Source organism: Acanthaster planci, linkage group LG12 (genome assembly GCF_054643075.1).
Source record: "Acanthaster planci isolate LZ-2023a linkage group LG12, COTS_SCS, whole genome shotgun sequence".
Lineage (NCBI taxonomy): Eukaryota > Metazoa > Echinodermata > Asteroidea > Valvatida > Acanthasteridae > Acanthaster > Acanthaster planci.
In genome coordinates, this window is record NC_141788.1 from 11,513,589 (window position 1) to 11,535,509 (window position 21,921).

At 41.2% G+C, this 21,921-nt stretch overlaps 1 protein-coding gene across 1 annotated transcript in view; it reads left to right on the top strand.

Annotated features, from left to right (window-relative positions):
- LOC110980179 (dynein axonemal heavy chain 2-like) overlaps window positions 1-21,921 on the top strand; it is a 281,550-nt gene that overhangs the window by 104,221 nt on the left and 155,408 nt on the right. Inside the window, 5 exon segments of the mRNA XM_022236585.2 lie at window positions 2,836-2,997; window positions 13,513-13,725; window positions 14,952-15,082; window positions 17,362-17,542; window positions 19,568-19,706. Coding sequence (XP_022092277.2) covers window positions 2,836-2,997; window positions 13,513-13,725; window positions 14,952-15,082; window positions 17,362-17,542; window positions 19,568-19,706 — 826 coding nt within the window.

Below are 21,921 nucleotides of genomic sequence, written 5' to 3' on the forward strand. Positions count from 1 at the left end.
AAAACTACAGACCATACGTGTACATGTACAATCTGCTTTGTCAAACTTGAAGAACAAAAAATGTCATGATATTACATCAAGCAGGAAAAGTTGGTATTGGCTGACAATCCGTCAAGTATAAACCCCAAAAGTTCATAATCTGCTGGAGATTCTGGAAGCAAGCAAAAAGTGGATTCGATGTCAGCTTTTGCCGGTCATGCATCTTGTCTTGTGCACATCGCCAGTGACACTGCTTTATTGAACTACATGTAGGCACAATGAACTGTGTGTGGCTCCTTGTCAGTGAAACCGTTGACTGACTGGCTGATTGGAATGGAGTAGTGGTGAATAAGGTGGAAGGAGTTTGGTTTGGGTTTTGGAATGAGATTAATTGGTTAACATTGCAAGTTAGGAAAGGGGCGGCTGTAAAAGGCCCTAGACATTTTGCACTGGCTATGAAAACATTCCAAGTCACATGGTAACCACTGAAGGATTGGTGTAACCTGAGGAAAACCTGTTTGAAAACCAAGATATTATTACGGTTCAGTATCCTTGACATGAGGATAAGGGGACAGCACTCTCTCAAAATTGGAACTTCATTTTGGGTGGGTGGGGGGGACAAAAAGAGTGAGCATTGGGAATTGGGGCTGATCTTGGCTTGTTGTATTGGGAGAGCTACCTAAGATGTTGAAACTGGAGTTTTTGAATGTGTACTCCTAGTAAAAAGGGAACTACACAGTTGCTGTACAGGTGCCACTGGATTCCCATTGTGTCAGTCTGGCCTGCTGCCTTGACCAGACCAGATGTATCTGGAGCATGCGTGTGCGAATCTGCACACACACAATCTTTACAGCCTGGGAAACTTGAAACCCCAAAGGGGTTTGGAGCAAAATTGATTGTTTAGGACAGTTGAAAGGGGTCCTAAAAAGATTATAAACATTGGTAACATGATGGAAATTATTCAGTTGACCCAGCTAATCACCAGCCACAAGACCAGTTCCAGGCAGTCTAGGGGCTCTGGATCCTACCATGCTCAGTGTGGCTAGATGAGGTGCTGTGAAGCCAGTTGATGAGGCTAAGGAAGTGGTGGTTTGATGAGACTCGATACAGCTGCTCCATGAGGTCACGGACGGAATGGCAGGATGAGGGGCAGTGGTCACAGAAAGGATGGCAAGATGAAGGACAGTGATTACTGAGGTGACAGAAGGATGAGGTGGGGTGGTGCCACTGAACATTGTGACAGGAGGATGCACTTTCGTGTCAAGCTACTGGCAAAGGAACAGTTTTCTACCACCACTAGCTGCAGCAGTAAAGTTGTTAAGCCATGATATTGTCATCAAGAGGGCAGTTGAAAGCTGTGTGGCAGGAAACACGGCCTTAGGAATGGTCACGGTCATAGGAACAAATACCGAGGTTAAGAGGTTGGTGGGAACCAAAGACAATGAGGCCACTGGGATGCAGATAATGACTGCAGAGGGAGAACCACTTCTGGATGAAGAGGTGCGAGTACAGCTGGTTGTTGGTCATCACTGGGTTATGGCAGAATGCTTCGCTTTCCTGTCTGCAGCCTTGACGGCAGTGTCGTTAGATCTGATGAGGTGACAGGGATGCCATTGAGATTACTTCAATTCATGTCAAAGATGCGATACCCCATGGATAGATTCCAACAACAAAGTGAAGAAATAAGTAAACTTTCATTGGCTGAACTCAACTTCAGCAATATGAAGGTAAAAATCAAGTAAGGTAAAATCCAGTGAAGGTAAAATTAGCTTTAGATCAGCAAACAACAATTTTAATTCCCAGAAGCCACTTGATGGCCTGCATGTATTGAGTAGCTGTGAGAGTAATAGAAACGTGCAATTCCTGTTAAAAAGACATGCACACTTGATTTTACAGTTACATAATTGAGCCATATAATGAAATGTTCTTTGTCCAACCTTGTTTTGCAGACATTTCAAGGCATTGCATTGCCACAACCACCGTGCCCATGCATATCAAGGCAGTGTGCTAAGCTTTTCAACATGTTATCCTTTTAATAAGGAGGTTCCCCTCTCAAATATCAATGCTGTGTTCTCAGGCCAATAATTTGCTTTGTGTAATATCTTGTAGTTTATATAATGGTAAAAGGTGTCGAATTCTGCAGAAAAGGTAAAATCGATTGAGACCAATTTTGGTACTTCTTTCATAGTTGTGTATTCTGTCATGTGCCATTTTTGTCCCTTAGATTTCTTGTGGTATTAAAATTTAAGTCATCCACCTCTGCTACATAGAGCATAAAGTAGTGACATGCACTGTTTTATCTGTCTAAACTGCATGTGTTATAGAACAAAATCAGCTTATCCCTGGGCAAAAGGTAGGTTTTAAAATTTGGGGCACTTGTATCCCACTTCTGACGCTACATTTCAGAATGACCCATTTACATATTTACATAATGAATGATAGTAATGTTGAATGCTGACATATTAGTTGGTATACAAAGTTTGTGGAAGTTTGCAAAACCTTTTCAGAATACTCCTTGATTTGATCATCACTCTATTAAATGCAGTGAATAATGTGTTGCATTGTTTGTTTTTGTTTTGTTCTAGCTCAAGTTGGATGATGAAAAATTGTGAATTCACAAAGCAGTCTCCAATATGGATATATCTTTCATTTTTCAAAGGATAATGCATTTCTGTTGGAAGTAAATTTTCTGTTCATCTGTAACTGAAAAATAAAATTAAGTTGTTGGAGAACAGGAAGCATTCTTTGACATGTCAGTATCAGGTAGATACTGTAAAATTATGGCAGCAACGTACTTGATATTTTTTGCATATGACAACATGAATTTGTTTTTAACTTTGATTTATTATGTGCTAGGATCTTGATCATCTTGAGACTGTGTGGCAGTTGACCAAGGAGTGGGAAAGTCTTTGGAATGCATGGAAGGTGGGATTATTTCATGAGCTGGTCACAACTGAGATGGAGATGACTGCAGGGCAGCTCTACAAAAAACTCAATAAACTCCACAGGGAACTAAAGGTGAAAGCATATTTGAATTATTAAATGAGCAACACTTATGAGGGATTTAGCTTTTTTTCTCTCAGAAAATACCACATGTAACTTTGACCTTTGTTCTTGGGTGCACATTTTTTTTGGAGATGTAATGTGCTTAACTGTATTAAAAATTAACTTTTGAAATTAACATCTTCAAATGGAATAGACCTTTGTTTGCACGTGCACTTTTCATGGGGGAACAAAAGATCATGTCCTACCTCAGTGTCATAATTAAGTGCATACATAACCAAAGCCTGGTGTCATCGTCATGTTATAGGTGTATAACCTATTTTATGGATTTTTACTCTTAGAAAGTGTTGGCAACTAAGAAAAATTGCATGTGGACTGACACACATGAATGTGTGAACTAGAAAAGACCATGATGTCAAAACCCCATCTGGATTAAATTGAAATATCACAGATGTATTCATATTTACTTGAATTCTTTACTTGCATACCTACTTTTAAAAAGATTAGTCATGGTACAGCTGAGACCATGGGGCGGATTCACCCCCTCCCCCTACAGTTATGATCTGACCTGATCATTTCATTTCATTTTTCTCATTTTCATCTTTTATTTTTCATTTTTCATGTCCAATTCTTCATTCATTCATTTAACCCTAACCCCAAGGGTGTTTGTAAAATCATATTGAAATTGGAGGATTTGGGACTGTTAGCGTTAAAAAAAAGGTTTTGTTTTCTAGGGTTAAAGTTCATACATTTCCGTTGTTGAGGACCAGGTTGTCTTTTGAAGGTTCAATTGTTCCAGTTGTCATGGTTTTCTACAGTTTGTGTCGATATAATGTAGAGTCAGTGATTTTTCTGCGATCGTGGAAAACAGACAGAATTTGCGGAATCAACACTTTGAAATGGAAATCACTGCTGGAAACGGAACTTGAAAAATTTCTCACGAAGAATGGCTTCAAAAGTAAGGAAAACTCTGCACAAAACCATAAATAAATGCCTACCGAACCCTTTTAAAATGCTTGCTTTTAATGAACAAATAATGCTGGAAACATGCTAAATTGTGCTACTCCGCCTCAAGATTGGGTTGTTCGCGCTGGTACCGATACTTGCAAGCGCTGTGGCATGTCTGAGCCTCAAGTGTGCAGCTGTAGCTGGCACAGCACAGCGGCACGGTACAGTACACATACGTGCACACTACTAGCATTGAAATCAAAGTGCAAACAAGTTTGTACTCACACATACATGTATGCTTATTACAAATGTGGGGAATTCAGTCTGTGAATCAGCATAGGTGCCTTGAAACAAGGCTAGTACTGCATGGTGAAACGAGAAAACGAGAGATTTTTTGAATTAAATGAAACCTAGTCAGCTTGGTGTACCATGACTGAATGGGTCCTCGGAAGTGTTCAATGAAAAGCAAAGTTTTCAGTCACAAGCATGCATCTTAAGGCTCAGATTTTATGTTAACTTTCTGAATTTTGTTGCACCACTGCCAAATAAAAATGGCGGATCAATGCCCAACATAAACATATTGTGATCAACGACTGTTGCATGCAGGGCCTACTCTGTGACTTCACTGTTCATGTACACTGTTGTCGTCGGCCTCCGTTGGTCTATGATGACCATGGAAGAGAATCCTAAATGTCTACTCTGCTGGAACAGCACCGCCTGTGACTAAACAGGCTGATGCGCGAATGGCAGGCCCTGTCACATAGGTCGCACTTGAGGGAGGTCTTCATGCTGCTGAGTCTGTGGTGGTTCTTCCTGCGGGTCCTTTTTTCACATGCTACAGCAGTCAGTCTCTCTTCACCCGCCTCGAGCTGTCTGGTCAGAGTGGCTTTCCATTTGGACTGGTCTGTTGCAAGGTCCTCCCAGCACTCTGTGTTGATCTCCAGGGCCTCCATGTCTTTTTTACAGACGTCTCTAAAGCTGTGGGCGGCCAACGTCTCTCCTGCCAGTCGCCAGTTCACCATAGAGGACGTCTTTGGGGATTCTGCCATCCTCCATACGGTGAACATGGCCCAGCCAGTGCAGCCTGTGCTATCTGGGTAGAGTAAACATGGAGGGAAGGCCGGCGCAGGACAGAACTTCTGTGTTGGGCACTTTGTCCTGCCAGGATATGTCCAGGATGTGGCGAATGCAGTGCAGGTGGAAGGAGTTTAGTCTCTTTTCCTGCCAGGCGTATGTTGTCCTCGTCTCACTCCCATAGAGCAGTGTGCTGATGATGCAGGCGTTGTACACTGCCATCTTTGTCATGTCAGAGAGTTTGAGATTCTCCCACACTCGTGTGGTTACGCGGGCGAGTGTGAAGGCTGATTCTCCAATCCTCTTGTCGATCTCTGTATCAAGGGAGAGGCTGTTGCTGATCGTGAACCCCAGATACGTGAACTGATTCAAGACCTCCAGCTCGTAGTCGTCGATGGTGATGGTTGGTGGTGCTTCCGTGCCCTGCGCCAATACGTTTGTCTTCTTCAGGCTGATGGTAAGCCCGAAGTCCTTGCATGCCTGGGAGAAGCAATCCATTAGGGTCTGAAGCTCCTACTGTGTATGGGTTACCACTGCAACGTCGTCTGCAAACAGCATGTCTCTGATTAGAGCCTCGCATACTTTAGTTCTGGCTTTCAGGTGGGTGAGGTTGAAAAGTCTGTCATCAGATCTTGTGCGCAGGTAGATTCCCTCTGTTGCTGTGCTGAAGGCATGCCTCAGGAGCATAGCAAAGAAAATCCCAAAGAGGGTTGGCGCAAGTGCACAGCCCTGTTTCACTCTGCTACATGTGTTGAATGGTTCTGAGACATTGCCGTCGTGCTGCACTATCCCCTGCATGTTGGTGTGAAACTATTCAATGAGGCTTGCAAACTTTGGTGGGCATCCTATCTTTGGCAGGATCTTGAAAAGGCCCTCTCTGCTGACCAGATCGAATGCTTTGGTGAGGTCGATGAAGGCGATGTACGAGGGCATGTTCTGTTCTCTACATTTCTCCTGGAGTTGGCGGATGGGAATATCATGTCTACCGTTGATCGCTCAGTGCGGAAACCACACTGGGACTTGGGGTAGACACGCTCGGCAAGCTTCTGTAAACGGACGAGAACAACTCGTGCGTAGACTTTACCAACGACGCTGAGGAGGGAGATGCCCCTGTAGTTGTTGCAGTTGCTTCTCTCCCCTTTGTTTTTGTAGAGTGTGATGATCTTAGTGTCCCTCATGTCCTGTGGTGCGGCACCTTCCTTCCAGCACTGGCAGAGGACGCCATGCAATGGCAGCAGTAGGGCGGTCTTGCAGTGCTTAATTAGGTCGGGGGGTATGCCGTCGCTGCCGGGTGCCTTGCCAGTAGCCAGGCTATCAATAGCCTTGCTGAGTTCGTCAATGATTGGCTCGGCGTCAAGTTCGTCCATAGATGGCAGGCAGTTGATGGCATCAAGGGCTGACGGTGTCACAGTGTTCTGTCTAGAATAGAGGTCGGAGTAGTGTTCCGCCCATCTCTCCATCTGCTTGTTCTTTTCTGTGATCGTCTTCCCAGTGGAGGATTTGAGGGGGGCAGTCTTGCTCTGAGCCGGACCAAATGCTTTCTTGATGCCATTTTACATACCATGGATGTCCCCTGTTATGGCAGCGGTTTGAATGTCTTGGCTGAGCTGAGTCCAGTACTCCTTGACACAGCGCCGAGAAGTCTTCTGAACTTTGCTTCTCGCAACCCTGAGAATCTGTAGATTCTTCTTGTTTGGGTACTTCTTGTACTCAGCAAGTGCTAAACGCTTGGCTTCAATGACGGGGGTCATCCTGGTCAACTATGCATCAAACCAGTCCTGTGACTTCGAGGTGATCCGCCCAAAGGTAGCCAAGGCTGTGCGGTGGATGGTGTTTCGCAGCTCTTCTCACATCTGCTTTGCAGATTCTCCTTCTTGTGTTACACCAAGTTCCTTTTCAAAGGTGGAGGCAAACTGCTCCACAAGTTCTGGTTGGGCCATCTTGCTGGTATCAATCCGTGCCTTTCCAGGCTGTCTAGCACGATGGAATTTCTTCAGCTACAGCTTGACCTTGCAACGCAGCAAAGAATGGTCTGTGTCGCAATCTGCACTCTCGAACGAACGGGTGATTAGCACGTTCTTCAGTGGGGTGCGCCTGGTCAGGATCAAGTCCAGCTGGTGCCAGTGCTTTGAGCGCGGATGTCTCCAGGAAACCTTCTGTTGGGGCTTGGTCTTGAAAAACAAGTTTGTGATGCACAGATCGTGATAGGTTCAGAACTCGAGCAGCTGCTGTCCATTGTCGTTCATTCTGCCAAAGCCAAATGGTCCAAGACAGGAGGGCTAGGAGTCGTGGTCAGCACCCACTCTGGCATTGAAGTCTCCAAGGACATTGAGTTGTCAGAGTTGGGAATGATCCTGACAGTTGTTGCGAGATTCTCGTCTTTTGCCTCTGGTGTGGCTGTCAGTGTTAGGGCATAGACACTGACAAGGGTGACTTGGCCTTGAGTGGTGTTGAGGCGGAGGGCGAGGAGTCGTGCAGAGCCATTACTGCCCAGTGCCACCATCTTCAGCAAGGTTTTCTTCACTGCGAAGCCTACTCCCTGTTCCCTGTGTTCGTCACTGCCCTTTCCCTGCCAGTAGAACATTTAGTCCTTCTCTCTCAGTGTGCCTGTGTCAGCCAACCGTGTTTCCCGGAGAGGGGCAAAATCCACTCCCAGTCTCTTCAGCTCATTATTAATGATGGCAGTCTTCCTGGTGTTGATGATGTCCTTGAGGTTAGCAGCGAGTCCTGTCATCATAGTGCGGACGTTCCAAGTTCCCAGTTTTAGAGTTGGTCTCTTTTGTTTCTTTGTCTTGTCTGGTGCGAAGGTTCCCAGCCTGCTGTTTGGACTTCTCCTCATCCCCGTGCACCCAATGGGGAAAGCGAGCTGTGGCGGGACAGCACCTTATTGGCTGGGGGCTGCCCAGCTTGAGGCATGCGGTAACTGTCCAGTGAGATCTGATGATCTCTTCCACCGTCGGGAACAACCCCTGGCGCCTTGCTCTACGCCAATTGAGCGGTGGCTTGTAACTGGTAACTGTCATTCCCCGTGTTTTGTCTATGCCAAAGGCGAAGCTGGAGTGTCCTCTCCAGTGATCCAGTGTTCTACCTTCCAGCATTGGAATACAGACATGTACACTGTACATGTATGTATTTAAATGTGATTTGATTTTATACATGAGGAGGGACGCATGAATTGTCCGTTGAGTAATCATAGCAAGTTTTTGACGATTGCTCCGGTGGGAAATTAAGCGGGGATGCCGTATTTATTGTGTGGATTTTTTAAAATTTTCATTACAGAAAACAAAAAGTTGGAAACACTGCAGAGTATTTCCTAACAATGTTTGTTTCTTTTTTTGGGGGGGGGGAGTATGGTTGGGTAAAGGGTTCCATGCATAGTTTAAAACTTGCTCTCCTTTTTCATGCTTACTAAGGTATGAAACAGAATTTGAATTTCTGAAACGGAATTTGGGATTTGGCTTATGGAAAATACCCATTTTTGAAACAAAAAATCATTGGCTCTAATTATGTTCTACTCAGTTAACATTCAGTTATGCTATCCTTGTCATTTATAATGTGACCAATTTCTCTAAAAACATTTATGGACATCTCAAAAATCCCAGGTCTTTGTCTTCAGTGTTGATGGTTCCTTGCTTAACAAACACTGATTACTTTACTGTTTTCCAAGCAACACTGGCCTTGACCTATTTATGATCATATGAGGGTACTGGGTATGTGCAGGTGGTCTAAGAATGTGGAGCCAGCCATTATGCCAGAGTTGTGTCCCATGTCCCAATCTGAACAATTTGCCCATCCAATCCCACATTATGACTACTCTAGCCAACCTGCCTGGAGGTGTCTACCTGGTAACATCATCGGATAAAGGGGCCCAGTCAACATTGAGCACTTTAAGTTTCTAAGTTTGTAATAACTTGGTAAGATAAGCTTTGTTGACTTTGTCATTGACACAAGGCTGACCTGGTAGCTGTGATGGCTGCTGGTTGATTTGAAATGACATTGCTAATGCTGCTTTGACTACACTTATGAAACACAAACCTGGATGCAGCACCGCTCTACTTTAGTGAGAATCAGAACATTCACAAACTAGCTTGAGGGGAGATGACATCATTTGAATATTTTGAATAGACAATCTCATACAAACAGTTTTTGATAAAGTTATGTCTTTATATAATTTATTGACTGCCCTATTCATCAAATCATTCTGTTACTATTTACAAATTATTTTTAAGTGAGTTTTCATATTTGTTGGAATCAATCATATTACAACCTGATTAAATAATTACAATTGGTGATTTTAATGTTCATTTGGATGATTTAACTGACTGCATTGCTGAAGTGTTTTGGTTTGCTGTAGCTTGGGAGGCAATCCATTCATAGATTAGCACATACTCTCAGCCCTATCAGCAGGAAAATTGAGAATGTTGGGAATGTCTCTCTTTTCAATGCACATGTTACTGATCATTTTGCTGCCAGGTGTCGCACTGAGTTTAGTGAACCCTGGTTGACTTCAAAAGAAATTTTGTTTAGGAAATGGAAGTCAGCTGACATAGCTTTATTCCAAGAAGCTTTGCAGAATTATGACACACATGTATGCAGTCACCTACAGTACCTGCTAAACTATAAGAACAGGTATTATGCTCCACTCAGTAAAGACTGTGTTAGGTCATTATGCATTAATGCACAAGAAAACAGTAGTTGTCTGACCTTGGGTACTTTGGTTCAGTCCAGACTTGAAAGAATCAAAAGTCAAGGAGGATAGTTGAGAGAAAATGCAGACTCAAATTCTGATGCAGACTTGAGGTTCTAATGCCAGGATGTATTTCATGAATAACACCCAGTGTGAATTCCTGACAAACTTGTTGTACCTGTTCATAGAAAGTGAATATTTATTGGTCGCGAATTGATCAAGCATGGCGTCAATCGTTTTTTCCAAAACCTAAATGAAAATGTATATCTTGCAAAAGCATTTTTAAAAAAATGACTAAAGTAACAGAAATTGTCTCAGATCACACCACAGAGCATCTATACTCCAAAATTTTCAGGGGCCCTTGAGCGAGCCACAGACCCCACACCGCTCAGGGCTTCACACTTCGCGCTCACATTTGTTCTGATCAGGGCTATGTCTCCTCCACTTTCCAAAACAGATTGACGCCCTTGTGATCATGTGATAGGCCACAAAAAATGATGGATAACAGGGATCTTTCCCACAGTAGATGTTTCAAGACTGCTTCATTGTAATTGTGGTATCTTGGGTACGTGCCAATTGTTATAGGAGATGAACACTGTATGGGGGACATTGAAGCATTGTGTCTGTTTGCATGTGCTACTCTCTTCACTCTGACCATGAAAGAGACCTATGGGTTATTGAACTTTGGTTCATGCACCCAGCTATTCTCATGGAACACGAGTATGCTCTGTTCGCTGTTTCTGCTGTGATCGCCCTTGCTGCTTATATAAAACGCTCATGCCGTTGTCTCTTCTTGTCTGCTCTTCAATCTTGTCAATATTTTCCAACGGAATTTGGTGTAACTAAATTCAATCAGTTGACAAAACCCCAGTGCCTTTAAATTCCAGGTTTGTCTAGTAAACCAGTTCGTTATGAATCCTAGATTTCTCACTCCTCCCCCCCAAAAAAATGTCAATAAAGGACACCACAATCAATAGTTTTCCATGTAATTTAATATTTACTTTGCTGTTCAAGTTTTAAATTTGTCAAAGTGTTTTAATTTACCTTGCAATAAAATATAATTACATATAAGACCATTCCTGTGTTCCTGTTGTTGCCTGCCGTGTTGGGGTCCTTGGGTTTTGTACACCTTCAGGGGCAAATGGCACTCCAGTCAGAGTCGAGGTTGCCATATCCCCCGAGAGTGTACAAAACACCATGGATTCCTACGCTGCAGGCAGCAGTTGTAAAATTATTCATACTTACCGTGATAATCAGAAGAAATTGTTCAAAGTCAAAAATTCAGTCAAGGAGAATGGATGAGGAACTGTAGATTTGTGCTCTTTGCCTCACCCATTCTTGCACAAATTTACAATTCATTATTCATTCATTCATTATTATATGTGTGTCACTGCAGCGAAACCTTCCAGACTTAAATCACCACAGGACTCTATGAAATTGAGGAATGCTATATCACACTTTGATGATCAAAACGAGGGGGGAGGGGTAGACGTGAGTACCAAAGATTATATAGTGCTGCATAGCGGCGCAAGATGGGTAATTCGGCCATAAAGGTGTTATCACCATGGGCGCCATTTGAGTGTGCACGTTAATGTGTGTGCTTGTGCTTGTCGCGGCACCTGTGCCTTTGAATTAAAGGGCACTGGACATGTGCAGGCGTAGTCCAACCAAAATGGCGTCCATGTGATAACAACGTTTTACGCGTATTCATGGTGAAATTCCCCATCGATACGAATCTAATACAACTGTTGATTTGTAATGAATCTACAGACAATAGTCTTACGAATCTACAGTAATTTTTTTGTAATAATGACCATAGATTAGTAACTTACAAATGTACAGTTTACTGTAGATTTGTAAAAATAATCTACACTTTGAGCAAAGTATGCTGTATGCTAATAAATGTTCTGGAGTAGAACCATATCTCACAGAGACAAATTCTCCCTTAAAAAAAAGATGTGCTTCAAATTGAATGCGAAAAAAAGTTTATAGTTTTGGAGTCCTGGACACAAAAAGAAAAACAACAGTCATCAAATTGATCTGGCTAATCTTAAAAGTTGTGACTTACATGTAGTATGTGGGAGTCAACTGTTTGCTGCTGTAGCATATACACAATGATGTCAGACTCTGAGCCTAGCGGTCCCAGCATAGTGTGTTTCCTGACAGCAACACTGATGATCGGTCAGTTTCTTCTCACTCCTGTGAGGAGAATAATCTTATCAACGATATCAGCAGCACTGAAGCAGTATTGCCATATCAATTTTAGCACGAACTTTTGCAAGATGTTGTCAACAATGTGATTGTCCGCAATGCTGGCCTGGGAAGGAGTTAAGACAGCAGTAAACCAACAGTGTGCTTTAATTTCATGCAGCTTGCAGTACAAAGAGCAGGGAAAAGAAATGCTAAAAGTGTGTTCCAAAGTAATGTAAAATTCTTTCTTTATGACTGCAACTTGAGTCCAAATATCAACCTACATTGTAGACCTGCATTGAGCAGAAGTCTTGTTTGTAAGGCACGCACCAGATGGTACTTTCATCGTGTCACAGTGGGCATTCTTCCATGTTGGTAGTGTCATGGGCCCGGCCATTGTGGCTCTTGACAGCTTTGGCATTTACATGTTGACCTTTACTGTTAGTAATTTAGGCAGGTAAATTGTTAGACATTGTAGAGCTATACCTGCCAGAGGTTCACTCAAATGTTGATAGCCAGGTGTATGTAGTATGTAGGGCCCCCCAGTAAGCTCACCCTGTTGCAAAAACCCCTTTCATACTGGCCTAGCTACTGGCCTGGGATGCTGGACTGGTTGTTGATCTCGAACTTCTCCATCCTGGGGTCTATTGTTTGCAAGTACTGGTACATGTAATCTATCCCAGAAGGAACCTGCTTGTGGTTTTTAATCCTTCAGCTTAGACCCCTATTCATCTGTGGAAGCATGGTGGGGGAAGCCTTTCATCAGGGACTTTGAAATGCCAATGTGCAGACAGGCCTGATACCGACCTGGAGCAGCCTGAATACCGGGCAGGCGTTATACCGGGTGGGCTACCGGGGGGGGGGAGCCTTTTCAAACCGGGTGTAAATGGTTGCCGTCCCTAAGACGTATAAGAAATTCAGAGAGAGCATTTATGGTGGCAGGGCTTTATGTTTGGAACCATTTACACCGTGTCACATTAGATGACAGAAAGTGAAAACCTTTTTATTTAAGAAGGTTTATTGTTGTGGTGTTTGTTCTGTATATTTATGTATAATTGTATAATGGTATTTTCATTTTGAAACTGTATACAATTGGTAGTTTTTATGTCAATGTACGGTTTTGATTTTAATGTACTTGTATTTTGCACATCAGAACATTTATACGTACATGTACCTAGAGATATCATTATTCAATTTCCAACTGATTGAGATATTGCTTAGGTTTGTGAAGACCACTTTCCTTTTTGAATTATAAATATGGAAATTGGTTCATGTCTCACAAAGATTAATTGCTCAGAAACCTTTTCTCTATCAAACTTACATTAACTTCCAAGTTGAAACACATTTTGTTCATATTGAGACTTGTGTCTCAGTAATGTTTTGCACATATCACCAAGCATCTTTCATTTTCTGAGGCTGAGCACATAAATATGCAGCCCCCCAAAAAATCAACATTAGGCACATGAATGTGATGATCAGCAAGTTCTTATAAATGGTCTACATTGGCTTAGGTCATGAAATAGTTCTTCAGACTGAACCACATTGTATTCAAGCTTATTCCCCATTGCTTTCCAAAACAGTGCATAGGTTACAAAAGTGTGGCAAATGAAGATTTTGTTACGCATTTACAGGAGAGGAATTGGGAGATTGTGGAGACGTCACGTTCTAGAGTTGACCAGTTCCGCCGCACCATGCCTCTGATAGTGGATCTTCATAACCATGCCATGCGTGACCGGCACTGGCAACAGCTACAAGAAGAAGTGCAAAAGACATTTGACCATAAAGCTGATGATTTCACCCTGGAAAAAATCATAGATTTGGGATTGGATCAGTATGCTGAAAAGGTAATATTTAGGATTTATTTTTCCATGCTTAACCACTTGCTGCCAGGTGGTTTGAAAAATGCAGTGCACATAATCAGGACTTTTTCAAGATTTTTCAGTGTTCAAAATTCTTCAAAAATTCATGGTTTCAATTAATGGACGTTTACACCCACATGAATTACTGTCTGGTGGCCACTCTAGTCTGACAGACAAATTCATTGACGCCCGAGTATTCCAGCTAGGCCTGCAGCCTTGTAAAACAAGCCCAGATTGTGTGGTGTTATGTAACTTTCTTTTGTTCACGAACCTGGCAGCGTGCACTGCTGACCTCTTTTCAATATGGGCCAGATTAGCGTGCAGCAGTGCTGTGGGGCTCATCGCTGCGGTGGTGGAGCGCTTTTGTCCCTGATGGTAATCCGCTCGCACTAAATGCCCCAAGCCGTGGTATATTGTTTCAAAACAAGGCTGGATTTTCTCCACCATTGAGAGTGAAAAAATGTCGGTAATGCCTAGCAGCCTGGTCTTTTGTTCCGAGAATGGTCTTTTGTTACAAGGCCCAGTTCCCTGTATCCGATTTCGGAGACCCCAGCCAGGTGTGTAAACACATGGTGCCTGAAACCAGGCTCCATGGCAGGAAGTGGTTAAAATTAAGAATGAGATAGATGTCCTAATATTTAATGCATAACTAGAAGTGGCAAGTATTCTGTTCCACTTTTGGTTCTTATTATTGAAAACCTTCGCTAAGTCTTATAAGTTTTCTTATTGACACAAGTTTTTATTAAGAGAAAGCAAAATGGTTTAAAAGAGTACTTTATGCAGAGGTCCAGTTACTATTTCTTACAACCAAATGTGCACTGACAACTTTGACATGAAAGTGGGCTTGACTCTGTACCATTAGTGATGACTGGGTTACATGTACAGTTTTTCAATATTTGCTGACAAGTTCTAATCAAGACCTTTATGTTTTTACTGCCTATCTTTGTCTACTAGACCTGTAACTTTTAATTACACATTTTATGAGGATTACGTGAAAGTGTGAGAATGCAGTGTCCACAGAAGAAACTATTCACTACATAATTTTTGTAACTTAAAACGTGATTGTGGATAATTATTACAGCATTTTCACACATAAGATTTTGCATTTGATAGCACATGAATAGTACATCTCAGATATACTCTCTGCAAAGACAGCTTGCTTGTGTGTTTTACTTCTAAGCAGTTATACTTTCCAATTTATATTTTTGTAGGTCTCTGAAATCTCTGCAGCTGCAAGCAAGGAGTTGGCTATTGAGCAAGCCATCCAGGGGATTAAAGAAACGTGGGATGAAACGATCCTGGATGTGGGACCTTACAAAGATAGAGGCCATTTCAAACTCAAGTTAGTAAGAGTGCTTTATAGAGGGATCCCAATACTACGCTTTTAGCATCGATCTGCGCACTTCCGCACTTGAAAATGAGGCTGTATGTGTCAGCTTCAATTCTTAATAGGAGCAGATGATTGAAAGTAAGGAGTTAAGATACAAAATACATAAAGGTATGTTAAATTCAGACTTTTCAGGCAGCAAATTTTTGTGGAAGAGTCTTTCAAGACGACTCGACACGTAAAATCAAAAGAAAAAATAACGACAGTTGACCACGAATTAACGCACCTGCGATGGCCGTGTATTTTGTGCAGTGGGCGTGGTTTAAACTGAAGTGGCGTCACACTTACGAACCGGATACTCCATGTACTGTGAGGACCCCGTGGGCGCACGTGACGAAGTCCAACACAGAGAGCCTCGGTTTTGATACAGATATGCGCAGACGGTGCTAATGTGAAATCCCTCTATTGTTTAAATTTACAAGATACTGTTATTGCAAGGCATATGCCTTGTGATGAAGGTCTTTCTGATTGGCTTTCAGTGTGTTTTCCACCAAATAGTTGTATTTCCGCACACAAGCTAATTAATATTTCCACACACAAGATCATTAATATTTTGTCGCCCCACAGGGTTTTTACAATAAGACATGCCATAATCAGGAGGAATCATAGAAATATTTCTATAAATCCCGAACTTGGAACTGATAGTTTCTAGTTTAGGGTATTTCTTTCACAAAAAGCCCCAAATTGTGGGCCTTTTTTTGGATCTATAGTGGCAGGTGGCTACATTCAAAGCTGAGCGCATAGTTTTACTTCTTTTTTGGGGGTATCCTCGGGGAAAGGCAAAAAAAAATTAATAATCTTGATATCCAGTCTATAATTTCAGTTCACATTGCTTTTGGTGAAGGAATTTCGATATAGTTTTTAGGTGCTTTTAGGTTTATCTGTTCATTAATGGAGACTCCCACAATATCTGCAAATACTACATATAAGAAAACTGGTGCCTGTTAAGAGGATGTGATGTGCGAAGTGAAATTAACTCTATCACCGTGGTCGGCTAGTCATCGTAAAACAGAACAAAATTGTTGTTTTCTCGAAAACTATAGTATTCTAGGCGGAAAGATTTTACAGACTGATTGAGAATTATGTTCTTTCTTTCAAGTGAGATGTTTTAGGATTATACGGTAGACTGATTTTCAGGATTTTACCAATGGTGTACACCACCTTTAAAGTGCAACATAAACGGCTGAAAATATTTCCTGTAAGGGTTTTTCTGAAGATATGCCCCACATGCATACAGTACCAATCCTGTACCAATCCTTGATAATCAAACTGATTTTTATTGACACCATTAAACCCTACTGAATTCTGTACTGTTTGAACATCAACTGCACTTTCGGTTAGTATAATGAATTACTGTGACAGAATAAATCACAGCATGAACCACATTTAAGTTCTTTAATCTGTCTTTAAAAAAACCATTGCAAGCCAGTGATCATCAGGGTGTTCTTTAGTTTAGCCCTGGCTTCACTTTTATGGGTTTCACTTTTATATACAAACCTCAGGTGCAAGAATTTTTTTTAATAGAGGAACAGATGAAATCAATGGATTTTACTGCTTGAAAAGGCTACTGCAAATTTAATTACACAAGATCATGGAATGACAGTATAATTCCATCAGACATCTCATTTCCATCACAAATATTCACAGGCATTCAGTGTACAGTGCTGAACAATAAGCAAACAAAGTTGACGAAGGAAACATACATGCGGGGGCTTCTGAGGCAACAGGCAGAAACAATTGTGGCAATGATTCAGACTATATGTAGAATTATATAGTGGCTCATGAATGCAGAGCAAAGAGATCGTTCAAACAAAGATCCAGTTTACTTCTGTGTTTGTTTATTCATTTACTGGGTTCATTCACTCATACTTACACTATATACCTAGTTAAGGAAACACAGCGAAAATACTCGGTGTTCTTGAATCGGGAACACAATTTTCAGCTGGATTTTTGTAAAATGTTTCCTTGACAGTTCATCTTCTGTTTACGACAGATGACCCTGACCCCCAACAAGCCTCTAAACTTCTTTTTCAGAGAAGGGGAAACGTCCTGTGGACATGGGTTAGTCCACAGAACGTCTCCAGTTCCTGCATCGTGTGGACATTTTTTGTTCACAAGTCTACACTAGGTTATGTACATAAGGTTAACACACCTGTTTTACGTGTGTTTGTTGCAGGGTTGTTTGTTTGTTGGGGTGTTCTACCTATTGAAGCGGTCTTTTTTCTACATTCCAGGTCAACTGATGATGTATTCCAGCTTCTGGAAGACAACCAAGTCACACTTGCCACCATGAAAGCTTCTCGATATGTCAAAGCCTTTGAAAAGGAAGTAGACCATTGGGAGAGAACACTGTCACATATTCTGGAGGTCATTGAAATGACTCTTACAGTGCAGAGGCAATGGATGTATCTGGAGGTACATATTAAAGTGCAATTGACCCTCTCTCTGCTCACTGTCTGGAAACCTTCATTCTTTCTGTGTTGGATAGCAAGTGTGGGGTTTTTTTGGGGGGGACGTGAGTCATTCCATGAAGTTGTGATATTTGTTGTTGATTGTTGGGAAGTGTTCAGTTTGGGCACATCATAAAAATTATGAAAATCACTGGACCCCCAAACCCAAGCCATGTTCTCAAGACAATTCAGTAGGCTTAATGCAATTTTCTGAGGCATGAATGTGAAACAAACTTTTGCTTCAAAGCTTTTTTCTTCAACACCAAATGATGGAGTAGTAAAATGGATGGGATGATTGGATGGGGCAGAGTAGGAAATGGATGGAATCATGGATCGGGCAGATTAGGAGATGGATTGGATGATCGGATGGGGGTGGAGTAAGGGATGGATGGGATAATGGGATGGGGCGAAACCTTTAAAATGTCATTTACATTAAATCCATAATGCATTCATGTACCTTTTTTCTTTTCCAGGCACTGGCCAAAACAAGTTTTCTTTTCATTAAAATATGTTTCATTGTTTCTGCCACTGGCTGAAACAACTCTTATTTTCATTGAAATTGTTTCAGCTGTTTTGGGCTCTGGCCGAAACAAACTTGGCTTTGAACAGAATCATTATGCCATGATGACATCATCAGGTGTCAAATTACAAGCAGTCTATGTTCTTTAATTTTAATTTTTGAAACTCCGTAAAATTGCATGACCCTTGCTTCGGGTTGAAAATGGTCGAAACAGGAAGTGCTTTATTATTGAAAGTTGGTAGTAGATACAACTTACTTTCAATGGTGTTAGTCTGAAGTCAAATAGTATTCTTCAAAACCTGTACCAGTGATTTCATGAAATACTCGAGCACCCTCTGGTGGCAGGTTGAAAACAATCAAAAACAGACTTTTAATTAATATCTGTGGCAGAGTTTGCTGGAATCACTTCTAAATTCATAGATACAGTGACCCTTATGCTTACAATACACACTTACTTTAAATGGTTTATATAACGGGTTTTGCCCTTACCCAGCGTATATATTAATAAACACTGTATGCTCAGTGCTTGTCCGAGAGCTTGCGAAAAAAGTCACAAGCGTACTCGGGTGGGACTCGAACCCACGACCTCCTACTTACCAGTACAGACGTCTTAACCACTCGACCACCGAGCTTGCCGGGGTCCGCTGGCTGGTCTGAGTCAGGTGAAACAGCGGGTACCGCGAACTATTTTCAAGATGTACTTTTGCGTTGGGGAGATGTTGATATATACGTTGGGTAAGGGCAAACCCCGTTATATAAATTAACATCTCCCCAACGCAAAAATACATCTTGAAAATACTTTAAATGGTGTTAGTCTCAGGTCAGATAGTGTAGTTCTTGAAATACTTGAGGCACTAAGTCAGTGACACTACATGTATTGGTACCATGGTAAAAACCTTAATTCCTGAAAAAAAGAGTACTGGGCTCCATTCCCATCAGTGGCCTCCTTGAGTTTTTGCATTCAAAGACTCAAAGGAAAATTCCAAAACAGCTTTTTATTTGTTACGGAACAAACGTGTTTCACTTTTTTCCCCTTTGCATTTGTTTAATAGTATGATTTCCTTGCTTGATTTAGCAGCATGGATGTCTCATAAAATCATTTTTTTGTAGTAAAAAAAATTAGATCCATATGACGCGGCGAGTTATGGTGGCTTCTCTGTTCTAGTTTGACCAATATTTGCTGATTGGTCTGAGGTCCTTGTTTCACTTCTACTCATAATGCCTTGGTATCAGTCTTGACTTTGGACCCCAAGGTCTTAGTATCCTGGTTTTGATGTCAAAAGTTTTAGATTTTGATTTCAACATTGTACAGTGTATTCAATGTATGAACTGAGAAAAATTAGAAAATACAAAGGACATGTTGACAATGAAATAATTCTTTCTCTAATGATATTTCCATAGTTTAAGATTTTCTGCCTTTGGGTCTTTTTGAAATACTGTCTAGGAATTAGTATCAATTTTACTTTGCAGAACATTTTTCTTGGTGAGGACATCAGGAAGCAGTTACCTCGGGAATCAGCAGAGTTTGATGCTGTCAATAGCAACTGGAAGATCATCATGGTTAGACTGAGTAAAGACAGCAATGCACTCAGAGGAACACATCACGAAGGTATTGTAGTTACCTGATTTGAAAGTGTAGACTTCCCTTTTATACTGGCTATAAATTTTGTCCATTATGCCTTTTTGTAGGGTTTGATGACATTTTGTGGTTTGTTTTTGAGTTTGCATTCAGTTTAGAGTTCTTCTTTGGAGGTGTTTAGAGGGAATTTCTCAATCTGATGTGAGCTAGTTCCATTTTGGTGGTTTCCAAATAGGTCTTTAAGTGTGGGATTGTGTGTTGTTTTGGGGGACCACAAGGATGGTGGTTTACATGGTTTTTATTTGAGAGCATCGGTGTGCATAAGGTAAATGCAATTCTCATTTGTCTTTGGAATTGGTTGGTAGTTATGAGTGAGCGTCTGGTGGGTTTAGCTTGGGCTGAGACTAAATTAAGTCCTTTTCCAAGAGCTGTTTTCTCAGTATTGGAGAAGAGGGATTGCTTTGAACAGTTTGTGATGAAACAATAAATGAAATATATTGATATATTGTGGAAAGTGCATTCCAAGTGTTTTAAGTTATAGTTATTGTTCACTTTATGGGCTTGGGAAGCTCAGGTTTGGGTTTTTGATATTCCATGTAGTTGTGGGAACCAGTGTTTTGAAATGTGGTTTTTCTTTTGTTTGTCTTGTTGGTTTTGGTCAATTTTCTTTTGCCATTTTATTGAGAAATGTAGTTTATGTAGTTTGACCACAGTGTCCATTCATATTTTGAAGAGCTGTTATGGTTTATTGACAAAAGATGTCATCGCAGTAAAAAAAATGAATGCGACATCTATACAATTCATATATCATAAATTATATCAGTTTAACCATTTACCATCTAAAATCTACAAAATTTAAGTCAAATTAATCAAACACCTTTATAAAACACGCAAGATTAATGAGCCATTTAAAACCATAATCAAGACAAGACTGGTTAAATAAAGACACACAAAAATAAATTACCCACTTAAAAACCATAAACAAGACAGAACTCGGTATATAAAATGCACAAAAATTAACCACTTAAAACCATTAACAAGGCAAGGTTCATTAAATATAAAACACACAGAAATTAATTAATTGCTTAAACCCACAAATAAAGCAATAACAGATATGAAGGGCAGGATTTAAAAGTTCATGTTGTGCTGTCATTTGGGGAAATTAAGTCTTCATTAAGTTTGTAAGATATGGGAGTGGGTTTTTCCTAAACCTAGTTGTTCTACACTTATATGATCAATATGTCAGTTCCTTGCATAGTTCCATCCCAAATGTACTCTCAGGTGCAGGAAACCAATCTGAGAATCTCCCAGAGGTGCTTGCTTTCTCCGCAAATCTCCTTCAGTGTTTCTTTGTCCGATCTTGGAGTGAGTCAAGTTGCAAGGAATTTAAGGCTTCAGAGTATGAAATATACTGCCTTGAGAGAATACAACGGCAAACAAGTCTCTGGATTTTCTCAAGGTGGCTAACCTGCCTCTGGGTAAGACCAGCGTTCCACGGGGGGATAGCATATTCGGCAACTGGGCGAATATCACATCCAACCTGGCTTCTTTGAGTCTTCTCATCATAAACAGTTTCCTAGTTGCCTTACAATACATAACATCAACTTGTTCATCCCACTTCAAATCATTTTGAAATATCACTCCTAACAATTTTGCCTTGTCAACAACCAGAAGTCTTTGATCAGATATATGTACATCCACTTCGGGGCGTGTTTTCTCAATTTGTCAAGTGAGGGTAGTGTCTGTTTAGGTACTGGAATTACATTGGCTAGTTTCCATTGGTTTGGAACAATCCCTTGCTTAAATGATGCATTGATAATTTCCATGACCGGATAGCTAAAGTTCGTATGCAAATTCTTTCAGCACCATCTGGTAGATGTTATCCGGTCCTCTTCCCTTGGAAACAGACACTGCTTTCAGTTTCTTATAAATATCCCAAACTTAGATGAGGAGCAGCTTCAGGACTTTGAAGATAAGCCGACAACTCAGTAGGAATGATTAGTTGCTGTGCTTGTGAAAAGCTGGCCAAGTGTTGGTTAATTGCATCAGCAACAGCACCATGGTCATCTGGTTCAATTCCTGATATGTGGATGGTAGTATCAATCTTATTCATTTGGCATGTGATCCAATCTCCCTATGCCATTTCCCCTGTGCTACCTTTTGTAATCGTCACTCTCTGTTGACGTTATAAGATGATTTGGCATTCTTTATCTCATTTTTGACCAGGTTTCTCAATTTCCGCCTC